At 41.0% G+C, this 21,664-nt stretch overlaps 1 protein-coding gene across 1 annotated transcript; it reads right to left on the reverse strand.

The window, feature by feature from the left end:
- Window positions 1-454: 454 nt before the first annotated feature.
- Window positions 455-20,834, reverse strand: LOC148821882 (1-phosphatidylinositol 4,5-bisphosphate phosphodiesterase delta-4-like). Its single transcript, XM_088930582.1, has 15 exons — window positions 20,776-20,834; window positions 20,293-20,451; window positions 19,632-19,860; window positions 19,213-19,342; window positions 18,616-18,847; window positions 18,180-18,381; window positions 12,465-12,609; window positions 11,789-11,941; window positions 8,766-8,933; window positions 3,496-3,652; window positions 3,194-3,310; window positions 2,567-2,745; window positions 2,274-2,406; window positions 1,903-2,052; window positions 455-650 (listed from the first exon to the last, which is right to left on the reverse strand). The coding sequence occupies exons 1-15, from the start codon at window positions 20,798-20,800 to the stop codon at window positions 559-561; spliced, it is 2,271 nt and encodes a 756-aa protein (XP_088786708.1). The 5' UTR covers window positions 20,801-20,834; the 3' UTR covers window positions 455-558.
- Window positions 20,835-21,664: the final 830 nt, after the last annotated feature.

A 21,664-nucleotide genomic window follows, 5' to 3' on the forward strand; every position in this document is an offset into this window, starting at 1 on the left:
CTTCAGTCTGCATGGGTGTTAAAAGATCACACATCTGTTTTCAAATACCTCTGGAAAATGAAGTTTCAAAATCAAAGTGCAGTACCTTTGTAGTTGCCTGCTAGTTGGTGAAGTGTAAATGCAGGATGGATATTTCCAGCTCGTCGTGGGGACATGAGCTTATCCAGATATGCAGTCCCTTAGAAGTACTTTAAATTTACAAATCCGTCTTTTCTTCAATTATCCACAGATGAGGTTAATCTCTTTATGCTTCAGTAAATTTCAGAATTCAGTGACTCCGACGTAACTGAGAGGTCATGTATTTTCAGGATGTTTTGTTATGGATATTTTTTAAATTATGAAACTTACACCAGCACAGTGTTTTTGTATCATGCTTTGATTCGAAAGCAATAAAAATATATAAATCTATGTTTATATATTCTGTAGTTAGGTACAGCACAGCTCTGCTGTAAACAGTGATTAGGAAGCTGTCTCTTGCAAGTCCAACGTCAATATTTGTGAGAAGGTTGGAGGAGGTTGTGCAGTTGTCTGCAACTAAAGTGCTGAAGTTCATCCAAGTTATTCAGTGTCCGTAATCTGGATGTGCACAAAAAGTGAGGAGGGAGGAATGCTGGTTCCATCTTTAGACAAGAGGTGGATGTGGCGGTATCCTGCAAACCATTAAAACAAAATTAGATATGGATCAAAATCCCCCAGTGTAAGGTCCACAGATTTTGAGGGTAAAGGTAACTTTAACATCTTGTTCTCCCAAGCAAACCGTTCCTACAAGTTGTCAAAAGGGAAACATCATAGGAACTACAGCTAAGTGCCAAACTGAAGGAAACATAAGTAAATAAGGGTTACAAAGTATATTGAAAGAAGATGCTTCCACACTGGTGTGGTTCCTAAATAAATTAAAGCAATTAACTTCCCATCATGCTAAGGGACACCAGTTGCCCATTATTTTGGCTACTCTGGCTGAAAGAAGAGATCTCAGGTGACTTTGAGGGAGTCGCGATTTGTTGGGGCACATTTGGCAAGAGCTTCACTGATGGAGACTGTTGGACTCGCTTATGTTTCATGTGGAACAATGACCAAGGTAATTGCTGGCATACAAGTCTGAGGGAAAGACATCATAGACAATGGTCAACAAACAGACAAGTAACTGAATCATTTGGCGTGAAAATGTCAATCTCTAAGGCGTGAGCAGACAGTTTCATCAAGTGCAGTCCCTCAAGAACGTCACAGAAAGGGATACTATGGTTGGGTTGCATTGCAAAATCCCCTAATTACATCTAAAAATGCACTTTTGCAAGTAATGTGGTGCAAAGAACACAGGCAGTGGTCTACTAAGCAGTGGAATAAAGTCATGTGGTCAGATGAATGATCTTTTACCCTGTTCTCAACACGTGCGTGTATGGAGCCTACAGGCTCGAGTGGTTGTTTCCCACAGTGAGGGCATGAGTGGTCACTGGATGGTTTAATGAGCTTGAGAGCAATGTAAATCATATGCCATGGCTGTCCCAGTCGCCAGATCTCAACCCACCTATGGGAGATTCTGTGTTTTCCACCACCAAAAAAAAACATGGAATTTCTTGTCGAGGAATGGTGTCATATCCCTCCAGTAGAGATCCAGACACTTTAGAATCTATGCCAAGAAGCTGTTCTGGCATTGAGACACCTAATGTTGGTGTTTCCTTTTTTTGGGCAGTCACCTGTATAGTCCCATCTGTGCCATCTTCCACTCCAAGAAAGTATCTGCAGCTTTGATACAGATGTCTTGCAATTAAGTAACACTCACTCGTGAAAAAAAGTGTAAACGTCAGTGGGTAAAAGTAATGTTTTGAGGACTTCCAGCCTTAAGGAACTAAGGGTTTAGTTAATTTTCCAATGAGAGGAAATAAGAAGTTCTACTCCCCTCACCTTGCTGAATGCACATGAACGGCAATGTGTACTGGCCAACAAAGTCGTTCCTGGATGTCTTGTCATAATCCTCCACAACAAAGCGCACGAGAGCCATCTCTGGGACATGAATGAGGAACTGTAGGGTCTCATTCCACACTGGATTAAACCCTGGGGAGAGATATTTGGGAAGAAAAATGCTGATCTAAGAACTTCACAACTTCTCACATAAAGCTACAACTAAATATCAAATCACTGAGCAAGTTATTTCACATAAGCCGTTTTCATACATGCAAAACAACAATAATTAAAAAAATCTAAATAAGTAGCAGACAATATGCTTGTAAGGGCATTCGATGAAGTGTTATATGGATTGTGAATACAGTCCTCACCATTGTTTTCAATGTATTTGGTCTCCTGCTTGGCCTGATCCAAAGGTACACCGTGGATTTCCACTCTCACTAGTGGGTCCACAATGGACCCCTCTTTGATGTTCACCTTCGGAAGCTGTTGCCCACTGATTACCTGAAAAGTGCCCAGAGAACAACAGAAAAAGTGAGATTCAAGCTATGTAACCATGATACGGAAATTTGAAACATCCTGCTGCAGTTAAAGTTTCTTCATTATAGCACCTCTTTTCAGAATGTCTCCACTAGCACATGAGCACTAAACTGTGTGTTGGTACCTGTATGGAGAGTCGGAGAGGCCGGTAATCCTCTCTGTCTTGAGGGTTCTCTGGGTCAAACCTACTCTCACTGCTTCTCATGAACTTGGGCTTTAAAACAAACCCACAGTGGCCATTCTGGCTAAAGAGTCCATCATTGAGGTCCATTTCCACTCCTGCTGTCTGGAAATTCAGTGCGACTGAAATAGAAAAAAATACAGTGTACTGTGACACAGCTGCCCACCTCCTCAACCTCAATCACTCCCGAGCTTTTCAGCTGTAGTTGATTTTATTTATGCATCTTTCCTTTACATTCCGCCTCTTCCAGCACCGTTCCTAGTACCGTTTTTGCACTGTACAGACACATATGACAAAACTTTAAAATGAGCTTAAAAACCCTTGAGCAACATACAGGACAAAATTATGTTTTAAATTAATGTTTCTAACATTTTAAGAACCTAAGTGGAGATAACTGAATGTGCTCTCACTTTATTCAATTATAATCTGTGGATCCTTCCACAACAAACCTTCAGTCTTAGTGCATTGTCATTCTACCATCTTTCAGAACTTTTCAAGCCTTCTGTCGCCTGGCCTCCCTTCACTGCACATAAAGAATTCTCTTTGATTTCCCGTTTGCCCATCCTTTACCTATTTGGCAACCCACATTCCACATCTCTTGTGGACTGAAGTTGGAGGAGTCTGTTCTCAGGCCACTAGGGTAAACCCGTGTCAGCTGCCTGGTGTTATGACGCACAAAGTCGGCTCCTAATGATCAGAAGAAAAACACAAAGTCTGTTATGCTTCCTCAGAGAGGAGCAGGCTGATTTGATCTTTTCTAAATGCTGTCAACATCCTGGACGGCACCAAGGAATGTGGATCACGAGAAGCTTATCGCACCCGGATACGTTATTGTGAATTGGGTCATGACGTGCTTCGGTTTGTTTGCTCACCCGTCTCCCTGATGTGCTTGCGTGCCTTGGACTCAGTGAAGGATGAGATTTCGTAGAACTTGGCATGAGCGCGTGAGTGTTTGAAGCTGCTGAAATGCACACTCTTGCAGTACACCACACAGTCTGAGAGCTCTTTGGACAGATGCTGCTTTGATTTCTACAGAGGAGAAATGGGAGTATAAAAACAAAAGAGAGGTTACAAACAAGAGGAGAACATGTGGCCCGTCGTGCTCATTGGGTTGCAAGTAGCCTAGTGATCTAACAACATGGCTGGGTAGCTTGTTCTAGACTCCCACCCTTCACCATAGCTACTGCTAGGACAGTGGTCAGTAAACAGCAGGTAGAACACCAGATATTTACTTCAATGTTAGTGGAACTGTCTGATATTGTTTAAGAACTGAAGAAGGGAGCACTGCTTAATTTGAACACAGGGGACCTGGGTTCACATCCATCTGTGTGGAGCTTTTAGTTCTTCCCAAGGTCATCTGTGTTTCCTTCCACAGTCCAAAAACATACGTCTAGGTTAATTGGCTTCTGGGAAAATTGGCCTTGCTGTGAGTGTGTTTGTGTCTGAGAGTGCCCTGTGATTGACAGGCGTCCTGTCCAGGGTGTATCCTGCCTTGCAGCTCTCTCTTGCCAGGATAGGCTCTGGCTCCCCCTTGACCCTCTATTGGATAAAGCACTTAGAAAATGGATGGTTGGATTTATTTTTCCGGAATTATATGAGTCTTTGATACCCTCCGCAGTTGTTGTACTTCATCATTGTGAAGCACTTTCTTTCCATAACCATAAATTGCTTGAATTGAATTGAAATGTCAACAGTTTGTATGACAAATAAAAAAAAAGAATAAAACATTTCCATGTAGTTTGACATTCGCTATTGGTGGAAAATAAGGCTCATATTTTTCTATTAGAACTCAATTAAAAAGAGTCTGTTTTTTGCCAGAGGCACAGCTGAGCTCTTACTTTCAAATATATACTGATGGACAAAAGAAACACAACATTTTCTGGAATGAGAATGCTATAGTTATAGCTTATGTACTTTTACAAAAAAGTTTTCAATTTGTTTTAAGTCATCTGACCAGCAATACAGCTTGTGCAGTGAGGCATCGCAACTTGCCAATCACACGAAAGCTTGTTAGGTGCACTTTTACCCAACGAGGTCCAAGTGGAGCAATGCCTGATCAGGTCACATTAAAAAAGGCCTTAATTCAAAACTTAGGTCACTGCAAGAAAAAGGTCACACTTAGTCAGTATTCTGTGCATTCAAAAATGCTGCAGGCAGGTATGTCATGTGCTACCGTTACCAGACACCATGGAGTAAGCCACTCCACTGTGTCCAGACTGCAGAGAAGGTTTCAGCAAAACAGCAGGGCAGATGACCGTTTAAGATCCAGTCGCCCTCGAGTGACCACACCAGAGCAGGACAGACACATCAGACTGGTCCGTCTGAGAGATCGTTTTAGATGCCACCCGCACTGCTTCTGAAACAGCCCGCAGACACAATGCCGACATCAGTGACAGGACAGTGAGGCTCCACTTAGAGTAAGGCGACCTGTCAGAGACCCTCTGCTCACACCTCCTAGACGTCACACCCGACTGGCTTAGGCCAGACAGAGGCTGCGATGGACTTGTCAGCAGTGGCATCAGGTCCTCTTCACGGATGAGCCACTCTTCAGCCTGTTCCACGCAGACGGGAGGGCCAGAGTTTGGAGGAGGAGGTGTTGCGTTTCTTTTTTCCATCAGTATATATTGTTTTTGCAGATGGAAGGAAATTCCATTGCTTTATTTGCAATGCATGGGCATTGACAAAGCAAATGATACATTGTTATACTAAGGTTCATATTTACACACTGAGGCAGTGGAAATCACGGCAGCCTCTTAAAATCCAGTAACCCAGGCTGTAAGTTGTTCTGGTGAGTACGCTGAGCTGTGGGCATCAATCCAGACTAATTAGCAATGCCAACAGGGCATCCAGGAGACACCTGTCCTTATGTGAAAGTTAATCCGTGCCTGAACCCAAACAGACAGGGACACCTAGCTACTGTCTGTAGGCTGTCAGTCACTCCAAGGCAATTCTCAGCAGCTTGCTGTACACTAATCCTTTAAATCTAGTCTTAAAGGAGATCGCATTATGTATGATGAATACGTGTAGTGAAAATTTCTTAACAATATTCTCTTGAATATTTTTCAAACGGTTTTGGATAGGAGTTCCCAATATTGATCCCGGAGGACCACACACATGCTGGTTTTTGTTTCACACAGCTCTCTCTGTTACACAATCGAACCTGTATTTGACTTATTAATAGTTTCTTTTCAGCTCTTAAAGATATTGGAGACTGCCTTTTTACTATTGCATTTTATAAGCAACATAAAATTCCAAACCTTTGAGTAGGCAATAAAATGTGCAAGTATTCCAATCAATCTACATATTAGTTAAAATAAAATGTGTTGAATTAGATAATTAAACTCAGCTGAAATGAAAACCTTCAGTTTTGTCAGTCTTCTGGACCAGTATTGGAACCCCTACTTTAGAGGATATGGTCCAAGATTCTTTTTTTGTTTGATGTATTCTTATGATACAAGAAACAGTAGTAATCTAAATCCCTTTTCTGGTCATTACTAATAATCACTTAAAAAATATGGTACACACTGTACAATATTTGATCTAATGACAGTTTAACATTAGGATTTATTATGAACTTGGGGTGAAGACTGTAGTAAAATATATTATACAAATATATTGCTTTTCACATAAAATACAATATATATTTAGAATGCAATTGGTATTATCTTAAAAAAATAATTTCCCACTGTAAGAAAACAAATTATCTGGAGTTAAACTGGCCATGATGTTATATTTACCACCTTGATTTAAAAAGGACTTTAAAGTCAGTGCAATGTCTCGGTTCTGCAACATTGACTTTATCTTTTATCTTTTTGATCTACAAAACTCAGCCATCATAAACGATAATATGGTCCAGAGATTTTGCTTAGAAGCTAACAACTGTTAACCAGAGATTACCGGTTATTGACTGGTGATCCATCCAGACTGTATCCTGCCTATTGCAGTTTGCTTACTGGTATAGGCTCAGGCTCCCCTGCAACACTATACTGGATAAAGCCATTAGTAAATGGATAAATGGATATCACTCTAGTGTATAATGTATGTGTTGCATTTTATTCTGATTTTTTGACAGTTTTAATATATCCTTGTCAAACAAGAAGATAATCTCTAGTTTAACTTTACTGCAATCTCAGCAGTTTGAGCACCAAGGGATTAAGTGTCCACTGAAGACCATCTCTCTGTCTCTATGCCCTGTGGTACAGTAATGGGAAAACTTCAGCCCCAGAGTATAATGTGATTAGCTTTCCCTAACCTCATTCTGTTTATGTAATGCTGGAAGGAGATACTGGTTTCAAGGCAGACAAAGTCTAGTCCCAACCTGATGCATGTATCTTTGATGAGGAATGTTTAAGTTTTATGTAATTCAATTCCAACAGTGTGGTGGACCTCTGTGTTCGATTTTCCCGCTAGAGAAGGAACTCTGCCCTTGGACTGTAACAGAATCAGGACTCATTACCTGGTCCACTGAAGATGGCCATCTTATTTCTTGGGGTAAATAAGGACAGACGGTAGCACTTCAAAATAAGGTCTGCTAGTGAATTCAAAACGTTCACATGTCCTATCTATGTTGGTTTATCCTATAATACACAATAAATAAGCAGTAGAAAAAAAAACAAACTTATAAGAAAGAATGATTGCTCTGCCTATTAGTTACCTTCATTATAATCCATCGAACCTTTTTGTAACCACTTTATCTTATAGTGGGTCCAATGGGAGCTGGACCTTATCCCAGCAAGCAACAGACACAAGGCAGGAGACACCCTGGATGGGACTCCAGTCCTTTGCAGGGCACACACAGCCACAAACGTGCACACAAACACACCAAGGCAATTTTCCCAGAAGCCAATTAACATGCCAGTATGATATAACATGATATGTTATGGGAGGAAACCCATGTGAACAAGGAGAGAACACACAAACTCCATGCAGACAGCATGACCTGAAACCCAGCACTGGGAGTGAATCCACTGCACCAGTGTGCCACCCTTCATCGCAATTATTATCCATAATCTTCTAATCATGCTGGTAATGCTGATGATTTTTGAAGTGCACCTTATTATCTGTGCAAAACACTATGACATCTGGTACTGTTTTCACTCGATGTTTTGCTACCTTAAGCAAAAGAATTAAATTCATCAGTGATCACCTGTTGAAATTCTAGCCTTTTTGTTTTCTGTTAACAGCTAATCTTGACCGATCTATATGTTTCTGTGCAGTATAAAAGGCAGCCTTTATGGATGAATGGAGAGAAATAAATGATGTTAATGATGAGAAACACTGACAATCAGACTGCAATGCAAATTGTCTTTTTCTGGAATGGAACTTAACAGTGCTATGGCTCCACCCAGTGGGGTGACAAAGCGAAAATGAGCACAGTTGTAGAACTTAAAGAATAAAGCCTGGGTAAAATTAAGAAATCAGTTCAGTCTGTATTTTTTAATTAGTCGCGTATAACTACAAATAAACCACATATTCAATTAAGTTTGATTGGCAAATGTGATGGATTAGGTAATACATCACTTCATGTCGGGATCTTGAGTATAGATTACCTTGCTTTGATCAAGTTTTTGTTTCCGAACAATATGAATTGTATGTTGCTGAATGACAGGCTTGGGTTCTTCTCATATAGTCTACTCTGTTTTTTTTAACAGTGAAAGTTGTTAGAACAGTAGAAAGGAATGAAGGTTTGAATAAATTGTTGCTGATCGTAACATACATAGTGTATTTTGTAGCTCCTGATTGTGTTTAAGATGTTTAAAGACTTTAACGCAGCAGTGTGTATCTTGAGTATTGTTAAAACTAGACATTTGCTTTATGAAATTAATGCGATATTTTTTTGTGACTTTTGGAAAAATCGTCTGTATCTGTATATCTGTTGACCTCATAACACAGTGGTTAATTATTTAATAAAATCAATTTAAAAAAGAAACTATTAATTAAATCCAACAATTTAAAAGATGTGTCACACAAGTAATGTGCGCTGAATATTTGTGAAAGTTTTACTGATGGATGAAGGCTATTTAACTCGTCTTCTTCGGCAGGGGTCAGCTTCTTTCAAAGAATCTTAGGTCCATAAACCTTTAACCACTCGAGGAAAAAATACCACCAGCTCCGAGAACACCAACCCCATTTGCATCCTCACCTTGCCTCTCCGGCGCAGGGTGTCATTGCGCAGGTGCTCTTCGTCGATGTCAGCAGCCTCGTCTTCGTCGCTCACTTCCCCATTGAAGGGCTCCTCTGCTGTCCCGTTGACACAGTCCTCCAAGCCGCCCATCTTCTTGCCCTTCAGGAGCACTTTCTCCTTCAGCTCCTGCCAGGACAACACCCAGAAGGGACAAGTGAAATGGCTTATCTACCCCGGAAACTTCCAGAAAGGCATTAACATTAACTTCCTCTCAGAAGTCTCCCTTCAGAAGCGATGGGGCTCTTTTGATGATGTTTTCCCTAAAACTATATCTTGTCATCCAAACAGGCCAGCTTATTTTGCATCATTTTACAATTATCAATTAAATTCATGTGGGCTTACAGTTTCATTAACAGTACCTGATTGGGTCTCATTTAGTTGTTTGTTTGGTCAATTTACTTGCTAAGACCCTTTTCTCCGCAATGTCCTGTTGTGCCACATAACCAAAAACAGGATAGAACAGCAGCAAAAAAATGACAATATGTTGTTTAATAGTTGATCATGATATGGTACCATTGTACTCTTATTTAAAGAGAATTTTTTTCATTCCAATGGGTGGAGAGTTGTTAACATCTATTGTTAGACATGCCTGCCCACATAGAGCATAATATAAATTTAAATCCGGAAAATAATTTTCACAAAGAGAATTCTACTTTGTTTACTGTACAGCCAGTTTACTCATCTAACTCATCTCTTACATCAGGTATTATCTTGGAAATTAAAAATTTACTTATTTTCAAAAGCTGCAATTCTTCTTTTATATGTGCACATACACATGTGAGTTTCATACGGAATTGTGTTTGCCTAAAACAGTTTAAATTAAATTAATATGCCCTATCCTGGTTTATAAAATAAAGTGCTTTGACTAGAAATGTGTTGAATAACTATGAATAAAGGTTTATTTCTTTCCTTAATATCAGAATCCTATTAAATATGTTCCCAGTAAATCAGTAGCTAATGTATTAAAACAGACACAAATGAAAAAGGTGATTAACAACATGCAAAAAAAGGGACTGAATTTATGAATTATGTCTGAAACTCTCTATTTTTTTTTAATTGTTGTATTTCCACAGTGTTTTCATTTCATTTACCATTTTATGGTAGGTACAGTATGGTACTGCAGACTTTGTATGAGTCTGAAGAAATTGAATTTTGCCATCATTACTGAAACCACTATGATAAGGATGCTAAGAAGAACACACACCATACTGCTTAATATTTTAAAACCTACATTTGCGTCACATGCAGCTCATATCACTCTTGTGCCTCTGCCTTGCTGCATCAGCAGGAGAAAGACCGAGTGGTTTTGTTTAAAGGTAGATCTACAGTATACTCCTCTTGCAAATTAATACATTTCTGGGACATTGCCTGGAAGAATTTGTATTCTGCTCAGAGAAAGCCCTTTCACCAGACGGTTTGCTCACAGAATATACATACCCCTTGGAGACAATTTTTAGTGGGTCTTACACCCATTGGGTTCTGGTGACAGGGTGATGGGAATACTCAACTTTTCCTGCTGATCTTGGCTGCATGGTGACTCATCATTGATGAGTCCCAAGTGATGACCCAAAGAAACATTTTTGGTTTTTTATCTTTGCTGACCCTTTTGTTGAATGAATGATGAGTCATCACATAATTAATCAAGACAGCTTTGGCAGGCTGGTGTTACTGCTCCCAAGAAGGTGGTTGCCCTGCGCTGAAAACCCCCCAAGTTCCAGTGGACACAAGACATTGACAGGCATTAAAAACAAGAATAGGAGGCACCTCTTTACCCAAAGAGTTGTAGGAGTATGGAACAAATTACCCCGCTATGTGGGGGAAGCCAGTAGTTTGGCTTTCTGCAAAAAATGGCTGGGAGAGAGCCTCAGATCAATTACGTACTAACTACAGAATGAGCGAGAAGGGCAAAATGACCTTCTCTTGTGTGTATCTTTTATTATGTTCTTATTCCCACCTCTGGTATGAGTGGGCCCTTTCCTTTCTTGATGTTGTCAATTGGGAGCCTTCCATTGCTGGTCCTGGGGGCTGGAGAGGGGACTGTCAGAGGCTGGGGAGCAGGAGCAGATGCCCATAAAGCACTGTTGACCCTGTCCATGAATACCACTCTGATGTTTTTTGGGGTCCTCTTTAGTTTGGTGAGGGTAAGAGATTGTCCCGTGGAGCAGGGTGGTGGTTTAGAAGGATGGGGAGGAATCGTATGCTGGTAAAGGGAGATTTCAGCAATGCAGAAAAATGTGATTGTTTCTTTCGGCTGCATCGTGATAGTACACTATTTTTGTTCCCCATTAAAAAGATCAAAATTCTAATGAAAACATGAGGTAGTTCTGAAACAGTGAAATCTGTCTGAGGTAGTGGAAGTCCCCGTGGTCTAGAGAGACCACAGGCAATGAATTCAGCATAAAGGCTTCTCAGGAAAGATATCATGTCAAAATAAGAGAGACTGCAGACATGTAACAGGCTACAAAAAGGAGAAAGCTCCTGTAAAGCTGTCAGAGCTATGAATGTTTTGATTCTATATTATATTTCATAAAACCCTTTGTGATTCACTCACTTTGAACAATAATTAGTTCAACTAGTTAATCTTACAGTGTATGCACACATAGGAAACTATAGACTACTGATACAAAAAAAAAGATTTCTAAAGAAATTATGCAATGCCTTCTCAGGATGCCCTGATGCATCACACATCTAGAGAACTCTGAAGCAGGATGTTCAGTTACTTCCATTCAACTCCCTCTTTCACCCCACAAAAAGTTAAATGGGTCTTATTCTAAGATGTTACGCAACGATGCCAATTATTCAATTCCTTGAATCTATTGTGTCATTAGTTTACCACAGTACCAAATATGCGTTCACTCATTAAACTGAATGAATAAGCCTAGTATCGTCAGAGAGGTGTTATAATATCAAATCATGGCCTTACAAATGGCAGACATCAGACATCATCAGGCAGAGATTTTGAAGTGGTGCCCTTTCTTTACCTCAGGAGAAGGTAGCCTATTGGGAATTTTGCCATCCAGGATGGTTTTCAACAGCTTGTCGCCGAGAATGCTGTTGAGGTGTTGGGCCATGACTCTCTGTTGCTCAACACTGCAGTGGTTTTCAATGGACAGGATGACTGGGTACTCTGATACCTGGAGGGGGGAGGGAAGTGGCATTAACAATTAAAGATGGAGTATTATCAGGGGAGAAAGACAATACCATTCATCCACCACTGGGTTCCATTCAGGCAGACAGCCGTTCAGGATCTGAGGTCACTATCGCATTGCATGTGGTGACACACACGTGTGATCTTGACAACAGTTTTGCATATAATGCTAGGAGAAGATAATGCGTCTCCTTTATTATTATTAAGTGTAGAAATAGAGATAGTGAAAGTGTACATGTGCATGTATAATCGCTGTCCTTTTTTCATGGAGGTGCAATGCAAAATATCATTAAAAGGCCAAATCCGCTATATGGGTAGATTGGAATTTTAATAAGTAGACCGATTGTTTAGTCTCCTGATGGCAGAAATTAAACTTCACAATAACCACAGATTCTCCATATAACAGAGCCATTATATAATAGTTCAGAGAAGACACACCGCTGAACACACAAGTCTTAATCCCGGGAAAGGAATACTTCCGGATGCCTGGTGCTTTTTGAAACACGTACCCTGAAGGCGTATTTGTTGAGAGCATGGATGACGTCTTTGAAGAAGATTTTGGAGGTCAAGGTGTGGCCGTGGTAGACAATGGGCTCCCCATTAGGACCATCCCAGCAATCCACCTCCACACAGCGGCATCCCCTCTTGAGAGCCCTGGAGGGATTGCACACTGTAATTCATAGCTGCAGCAGGAGTGGATGCTCTGAGAAAAGCAGCCCAACACCAGTACTAGCAATTGCATATGACAGCAATATGCATTTACTGCCCTGCTTATTTACACCAATACCAAAACTGCTGAAGAGTAAGAATTATTTTAAAGCATCAAGGTTCGTAATTGTAAGAAAATATAAATGGGCTGTAAAAGAAATCTTATTTATTTCCTTTATTTTACTAAATAAGTCAGTTGAAAACAACTTCTGATTTACAATGTCAACTTGGGGAGTTGTTTATATATAACACTTAGCTGGACAATTGAACCCAGAAAGCTCTGGGCGGGAGCCCTATGTGCTACTCCAAACTGCAATCAAAGATGAAAAACAGTAAATCCCCAGTTTACAGATTACTGAGAAGGTCTGTTATTGCCAAATGTCCATTTTAAACAACCCTTTGAAATTCAAAAAAACTATTATATTATAATATTTAACTATTATAAGTGTATGTACAGTATGTATATGCTTTCTGGATCTTTTGACTTATTTTTTAATAATTGCACAACACAGTCAATGAAAATTGTTCTTGTGCCTTTTCATCCTAAATATACAAGTTCTTTATTTCATGTGTTATAAATGTACTGTATAAAATTCACTGAAGTATACAAAACACAAATGACACCGTAGTTCGTAAGCAACTGAACTACCCCTATGAAGCACCATTGATATTCCTGAATTTCAAACCTGTGTAATATTTATTTTATTGTTGTTTTATTTTGTGATGTATTTTATAGAGATTTTATTACATATTTTTAACATTTTAGTGATTGTAAATTATTGCTTTTTAAAAATTTGCTAAAGTATACAAAATACAAACAACACGCTTTGTAAGCAGTTTCCTACACCAATTGCCCTATACTTTATTCATTATTACAGGGAAAGTCTGGTATTTCTGATTTTACAAGCAAAATATCCCTTTAGCAGATAAAGCACAGTTAAAATGTTAAATGTTAAAGCACAGTTCTTTAAACTGAAGGAGTATTGGTTAGAACCTGGTCTTAGTTTGAACTTCAATCAGACAGGCTAAAGGCTCAAATCCTGTGATATGCTACTGTTGTTTTTTTTTTAATGAGCAATATGCTCGTCTCAAAACAATCCAATAAATGCACAGCTGTACAAAATGGTATGCTCCAGTTTGTCATTGTAAATGAAAATGTGTTCCCAATTGACTTACACTTCTGGTTAAATGACATTTTAATCTTACCTAATGTAATTTACTGTTTTGTTACTTTGCTGCTAACTAACATGGAGACCTTGACTGGGTTAATATCAGTGTTGCATTTCTTTTAGTTTGCTTTTTCCATCCATTCATATTCTAACCACTTTCAGGGTTGTGGGGTGCCAGCAAGCAATGGGGGCAAGGCAGGGTATACCTTGGATGGGACACCACTCCATCACAGGGCAGATACGCACATACAGTACCCACACCATAAGCCAATTAATCTGCCAATATGTCTTTGAACTGTGGGTGGAAACCAGAGAACCAGGAAGAATCCCACGCAAACAGGGGGAGAACATACAAACATACAAACCACACAGATAGCACCCCAGGTCCAGAATTACACCCAGGTTCCCAGCACTGCGATGCAGCAATCCTAACCGCTGCACCACTGTGCCTATCCAAGTTTGCTTTTATCATATCAAAATGCCTTTTCTATCTTCCTCTGATGTGGCTCTTTTTGCCACATCAAAGACTGGGAGTCACTGGGAGTCTGGAGTCTGGAGTCAGGAGTCTCACTGGAGTCAGGAGTCTGAGCACCAGACAACATAACCCCCTCGAGGAGAGGATTGTGACCATAGATACAAGGTCAGGCTAAAATACGTTTTCTTATTACTGTTTTTTTACTTCTTCTCTGCCTATTGCTCTTGTTCAAAATTAGTATTATAATTATTTACTATTATCATCATTACTTATACTTGTTACGAATTCATAAAATCATGCACAAACCTCATCTCCAGGATTAAATATCAGAGCCACAGATTACTTAACAAAGAAAAAAGAAAGTTATTTTCTGCCATTTGTTTTCCATCATTGTCCTCTTATTAACAGAAGTCTTTCCTCTGAGAATGAATAGGTTACAAGGTCATTTTTTACTAAAATTCTCGTTATATAGTACAAAGAGTAATAGCTTATGCTGATAATAATTCCTAAATTCAACAGCTTCTAAAAACAACATCCAGCTTGCAAATATCATAAAGAAATGAAGGTTCCCTTTGGGGGAAAAAGTACTATTGTAAAAATATCTCTTAAAATTGATCAAATCTTTTTAAAATCCGATCCCCCCTTGTGATTCTTTTCATTGCTTTTCACTGGGATCAACATGGCCTAGAATATGATTCATAAATTCATAAAAGGTTGTCTTAAATTGTACAAAAAATTTACTTCTTACGGCATATAAATGTCTCGTAGGATAGATGTTTGTTAATTTCAATCAAGCTGTACTGAGATCAGGAGAGGAGAAAAAAGTCTCCATTACATATTTCTATATTACATATTACATATTACATATTTCTATATCAAGCGTGTACAGAGGGAGCTAAAGCAGAAGTTAAGAGAGAGCAAGGACGCATACAGAAAGATAGAGGACAAGCTGCAAAGGAATAGGGTGAGAGATGTATGGAGCAGCATGAGAGAGATCACTGGCTTCAAACAGGCTGGGGGTGCAACAGAAGGGAACCTGGAGATGGCCAACGAGTTGAACCAGTTCTTTAACAGGTTTGATTCTGGGTCCTCTGTGGCGCAACACCCATCCCCCCACAGCCACACGCTCCCTAACCCTTCACAGCTGCGACTGCCCAATACCTCCTCCATCCCCCCACAAACATGGCCGCCTACAGCCACAACCCCCGACGGCTACTCACCCACCCATCCCCCACAGCTGCCACTCTCCAACACCTCCGCCATTAACACCTGCAGCACTGAAAGCACTATGAGCACCATCCCCCAGGCCAGGCTGACCATCACAGCTGACCAGGTGAAGAAGGAGCTGAAGAGGCTGCACGAGGGTAAGGCCACAGGACCAGATAACATCTGCCCCAGAGTTCTGAGGGCCTGTGCTGATCAGCTGAGCGGAGTGCTCCAGCGACTGTTCAACCTGAGCCTGCGCTTGGAAAGAGTCCCGGTGCTCTGGAAGACATCATGCCTGGTCCCGGTACCAAAGAAAGGGCGCCCCTCTGTCCTCAACGACTACAGACCAGTTGCACTGACTTCTCACATCATGAAGACACTGGAGAGGCTGGTCTTATCCCACCTGAGACCCCTGGTCAGCTCATCACTGGACACCCTACAGTTTGCCTACCAGCCCAGTGTTGGTGTGGAGGATGCGATCATCTACATGCTGCAAAGGGCCTACTCACACCTGGACAGGGCTGGCAACACTGTAAGGATCATGTTTTTCGACTTCTCCAGTGCCTTCAATACCATCCAGCCCTTACTTCTAAGGAGGAAGCTGGAGGAGATGCAAGTCGATGCCTCCACGACCTCGTGGATCACTGACTACCTGACAGGCAGACCACAGTCTGTGAGACTTCAGAACTGTGTGTCTGAACAGGTAGTGAGTAACACAGGGGCACCTCAAGGGACAGTTCTTTCTCCATTCCTCTTCACCCTCTATACTTCGGACTTTAAGTACAACTCAAAGTCATGCCACCTGCAGAAGTTCTCAGATGACTCTGCAATTGTGGGATGTATCAAGGGTGAACAGGAGGAGGAGTACAGAGGACTGGTCAGCAGCTTTGTGGAGTGGTGTGGGGTGAACCACTTGGAACTGAATGTTACAAAGACAAAGGAACTGGTGGTAGATTTCAGGAGGAAAAAGGTCAAACCTACTCCTATCTACATCCATGGGAGTGGCGTGGAGATGGTGGACTCGTACAAGTACCTGGGAGTGCACATCGACGATAGACTGGAATGGTCTAAGAACATCGAGGCCATCTATAAGAAGGGACAGAGCCGACTCTACTTCTTGAGGAGGCTCAGGTCCTTCAATGTGTGTAGTAAGATGCTACACATGTTCTATCAGTCGGTGGTAGCGAGTGCCATTTTCTACGCAGTGGTGTGCTGGGGCTCTGGGATTAGAGCAGTAGATTCCAAAAGGCTGAACAAGCTCATCAGGAGAGCAAGCTCTGTCATTGGGTTTGACCTGGACTCCTTGGAGGTAGTGGCTGAGAGGAGAATGATGTCCAAACTAGAGGCCATCATGGACAACTTCTCCCATCCCCTCTATGACAGGCTTGCAGGAATGAAGAGCACGTTCAGCAATAGACTGATTCATCCACGGTGCGACAGGGAGCGCTACAGGAGGTCATTCTTGCCGTCTGCCATAAGACTGCACAATGCATCCACCTTGCGTCTTGGCAGAGGCAACATCGACAGTGACCTGTTTCTGGACTAAACGCATCTACACATCTACTGCTACATCTGTTCTCTTTCTTTTTCTTTTTCTTTTTCCCGTTTACAACCACTTTTTGTGCAATATATGCCAGGGACCTGTGCAATACATTTATATTTATATCTATAGTTACATCTATATTTATATTCATATGTGTGATATGAGTGTGATACGATTTTCTGTGTACTGTTCTGTTCTAGTTTGTTCTTGTGCGTCCGGACTGTGAGTAACTCTTGTATTGTATTGTATGTATTGTACTATTATTATATAATTCGTTACACTGTGGCTGTGTTGTGTGTGTTAAGCTGCTGTTGCACTGCAATTTCCCTCACGGGATCAATAAAGTATCTATCTATCTATTTCCCACTGTAGCCACTGTTAAATTGTCAAGTTTTTATTTTATGTCCATTTGACATCTAGGTGTCATTAAAAACAAACCCTGAGGGGAGGGAGGGAAAAGGGACATCAACATATCAATCTAATAAGCTGGAATAAGCCAGAACTTATTCCGGTCAACAACAGGCTGGATTCAAGACTGGATGCAACCTGGACCGGACACCAGTCCATCACAGGGCACACACAGACTCAAACACGCACTCACACCAGGACCAGTTTTCCCAGAAGCCAATGCACCCTGTAGGTCTTTGGATTGTGGGAATTAACCAGAGCGTCCTGAAGAATCCCACATGAACAGAAGGAGAACATACAAACTCCACACAGATAGCACCCCAGGAAATGGGCCCAGAGTCCAAGCACTGTGAGGCAGCAATGGTAACATACTGTGCCACCACGCCACCTTAAATCTGTATTTTACAAGTCAAATCCCAAAGTGAATTCTTATTTTTAAACATCCATGTTGCAACTCCTCTGGGGCAAATGGAAGAAAAATGAATAAGTCGACAGTATCACTACGGATCCTGGTGCTGAGTCGTCTGACTCTTCAGCTTTTTTGTAGGAGAAAAAAAAGAATACTAAAACTTGAATAAAAGGTATGCATGTTTATAAAACATACAAGCTGATTACAACTTTTGATAAAACCATCCACAGCCTTCTCGAGCAGATGTGTTAAAACAGGTCATTGCCTTGTGTTGTATCTTCATCCATCATTAACTGTGGGTCCTACCTGATGTAGCCTTCGACACTGCTGTGTCCACGAAGCTGGTCCTCAATCAGGTAGGTGTTGTGGGAAGAAGAGATAAAATAGTGGCAGAGGGGCTGGGTCATGTCCTGGTAGATCTGTTCATGGTGGGGGTTGAATATTGAGCCGTCTGGGGAGCACAGATACATGAGGAACCCATCGATGGACATAGCATGGAGCATCTTGGCTGTAAACCACAGAAGATCACGTTCTCAGGGGCAATGCACAAATGAACTGGGAATGGCATTTTTTACAAAGGCAATTCTTACACAGGCCTGTTTAAAAGCAAAATGCAAAGTTATGCATCTAGCCCTAACATAAAAACGGAATTCTGATCTTGTATGTATGATATGCTTGATGTATAAAAGACTGTATTAATATGAAGCTTGTATTTTTATCAGAGTAAACAGTGCCGTGGTACCAGTTTCTGAGGGTTCATAGCGTTCAATGAGCTCCATCGCGCGCTGGCGGGTATGGTCTCCCTCCAGCTGCTCCACCAGCAGGAACTCCTCCAGGTCAGTCAGACTCAGCTTCTGCCCATCACCGGAGTACTCCTGGAAGAGGCGCAGCACATCCTCCCGCTGTGTCAGCATCTTGTAGAACAGCACAAACTCATCATCCTCCAGTGTGCCTGAGTGGGACTTGTCAGCCATCTACATGTAGGAAAACAGAACACACCAGGTTTAATGGGATAACAAGACCCAGTAAGATGATGGAGCCATGTTTGCTGTGGTCCTTACTCTGAGTTTAAACGGACAGATTATAAAGACTTTTTACAAAAATTGTCACTGTAAACAGAGTAATGACTTGCGCTACTTGTTAATGCCAAGCTAGTAACAATTTGACTGTTCCCTTTTTGTGACCTACTAAGAACCACCGCCAGCTTGCAAATATCAAATAGGAATGAAGGTTCCCAATGGAGGAAGAAGTACTTGTGTCCAAAAAAACATACAAAACTGATCACATATTGAGGTGTGTTGTCTTGTAGAAGGGAAGATAATTTGTTCTGTGTTGGCACCTTAAAAAGGCGAAGTGCGTGGTGTTCATTCATGTCCACATTCATCATCTTGAGCAGATCTTGCACTTCCTTAAAGTTCATTCGGCCGTCTTTGTTTTTATCAGCCTTCTGGAACCAGTCACAGATCCACCTGGGAAGCTGTTTAAGGAAAAACACCTACAATGTGGCCATCAGCCCAAATAGACTTCAATCCACCTTTTGTGACTTTCATTAGAGCTTTTCCATGCCTTGTTTTTTACAAACATTTACACTATATCCTGCCTTGTGCTCAGTCCGTGCCAGGATAGGCTCCAGCTCCTACATGACTCGGAGCTCAAAGAAGGATGGATGAATATCAACACTATCCTAAGTAACTTCTCGATACTCGTAATCAGCAAGACCTCTAGGGAGGCTCTCTGTTTTCTCTTCCTGAAGGATACTGGTCGAGTTTCTCTCGCTGGCCCATGTTCTCCACGTTCTCAATCAGCTTTCGCATCCCCTTGATCCAGGACTGGGCCTCCTCTGGCGAGTCGGCCACCAGGTCTAGGTTGCCACGGCGACCGCGGAAGACCAGTGTGAAGCAGCGGTCCGGGGGGAACTCATCAGCAATGCTCTGCAGCACCTCAGACTGGTGCCCCTCCCGGACAGTTTCCACATCACACACAGAGACTAGGGTAGGGAGAATGAGAGAGAGAACAAAAAGAACTAATTAAAACCCATTAGAGAAGGCATTTTCAAGGAAGATGGATAAGCAAGGAAGAGCAGTCATCGGTGGCAAATAAAAATAACTTCACAGCAGAATTTAGTCTCCAGATTTCTTCATGTCAATAATGTAAGCAAGTGATCTAATAAACGATTATTTCTATAGAAAACATGGGTTATCCTCATGTTTCATTCTGTGTCCACAAGAGCACACACTATTTTGTTCCTTTTTTGTTGTTTTGCATTAGCCTTAATTTTAATAGTCATTTTCCGACTGAAAAAAATAGAACTGGAACATTTACTTCAATGCAAACAATATTGAGGTGAACAATAAAGAAACTGTGATACGGCTCTGTGTTCTTCCCTGCAGAGAAGGCCTTTGAAGCTAGAGGTACTCACAGGTGGAGTGATTGTTCCCTGCTTTCTTTGACTTGTACCAGATGTTCATGCAGTCCTCCTGCAGTTTGAAATAGCGTTGTTTCTTCCAAGTGCGAGACTTAATCTTCCTCATCACTGTCCCCACAAGCATCGACTGTAGGTTATCATCCCCCTGTATACCTGCCATACCAGAGAAAAAAACAGCTGCAAGACTACAAGACTACAGGTTGCTTTCATTTTAAACAGTGAAAACATTCACAACAGCATACAATACATTTTGTTAATGTACATATTAAAACATACTGTATATCAGAACAGAAATTTTAGTGTACCAGTAGCATGTTTAGACCCATGAAAATCTGCTGTACACTAGCTGTACTGGGTAAAAAGAGTTTTATATAGCCCCATAAACAGCTATGATTGGAATTATCATTTGAGTATCATTTAAGTATGTTTCCTTTTTCTGTCCACAAAAAAAGTTAATGAGTTTATTACACAACTTACGCAGATTGCATCGGGATGACGCCATCTGTTGCTTTGTCACACCTCTGGCATCTGCACACGTACGCACCGAAAAAAGGACACGTTCTAAGAGGAAGTCTTAACATTTCTGTGATTTACATTGTTTAATATTTCATTAGATTTAATTGAAAAATAATAATTTTTCAAGAAGCTGCATGATATTAATGATCAATTAATGATAAATGAATAACTATTGAAAGGATTAAGGGAGGTGTATTTGCAAGTGGGCCACAAAAGTCCAAATAAAGACAAACCAAGATCAGTTACTGGGTAGGTAAGTAGTGTGGGCTCTCTGATTGAAAAATAACTGCTGGTCAGACCTAAGATTTCAATTCTTTTTTTTTAAAGACGGGTGACTTTAGAGTGTTTTAGAGATGTGCGTCTAGTTCTGCCCTGTGTTTCCTGTGTTTCCTGTAGTCAGCAGGATTTCTTTAAGACTGAACATTGGGCACTATGTAAGCTCAGGGCATGTTCTGCTGGGCTCAGCTTTCTTTTTGTCCAGCTCCGGATTGCTGCAATAATGCAGTGATTAAGGAATCTGTGCTCACGGCTGAGGGTGTGTTTATCACTTCCACAGAGAGGACATTCTATAGACACAGAGTCTCTATTGACTGCATTGCACCAGCTCTGTGGAATGTGCACTGCCAAAAGAAATACAAAGCCAGACTGTTGCTTTGTTGCTTTGGTTTATTTTTTCCTAGCTCTCAAAATGATGCGTTGTCTGATGCTTCATCTCCTGACTTTATGAAATAGTGCAGACCAAGAGGAATGCAATCTCTGCAGATGCTAATCTTTGCTGTGGTTTTGTTACACAGTCTATAGATGAAAAAAATAAGTGACTTGTTTATAATTTTAGACAATGTTGTGTAGC

Source organism: Atractosteus spatula, chromosome 13 (assembly GCF_055471065.1).
Source record: "Atractosteus spatula isolate fAtrSpa1 chromosome 13, fAtrSpa1.hap1, whole genome shotgun sequence".
Taxonomy (NCBI): domain Eukaryota; kingdom Metazoa; phylum Chordata; class Actinopteri; order Semionotiformes; family Lepisosteidae; genus Atractosteus; species Atractosteus spatula.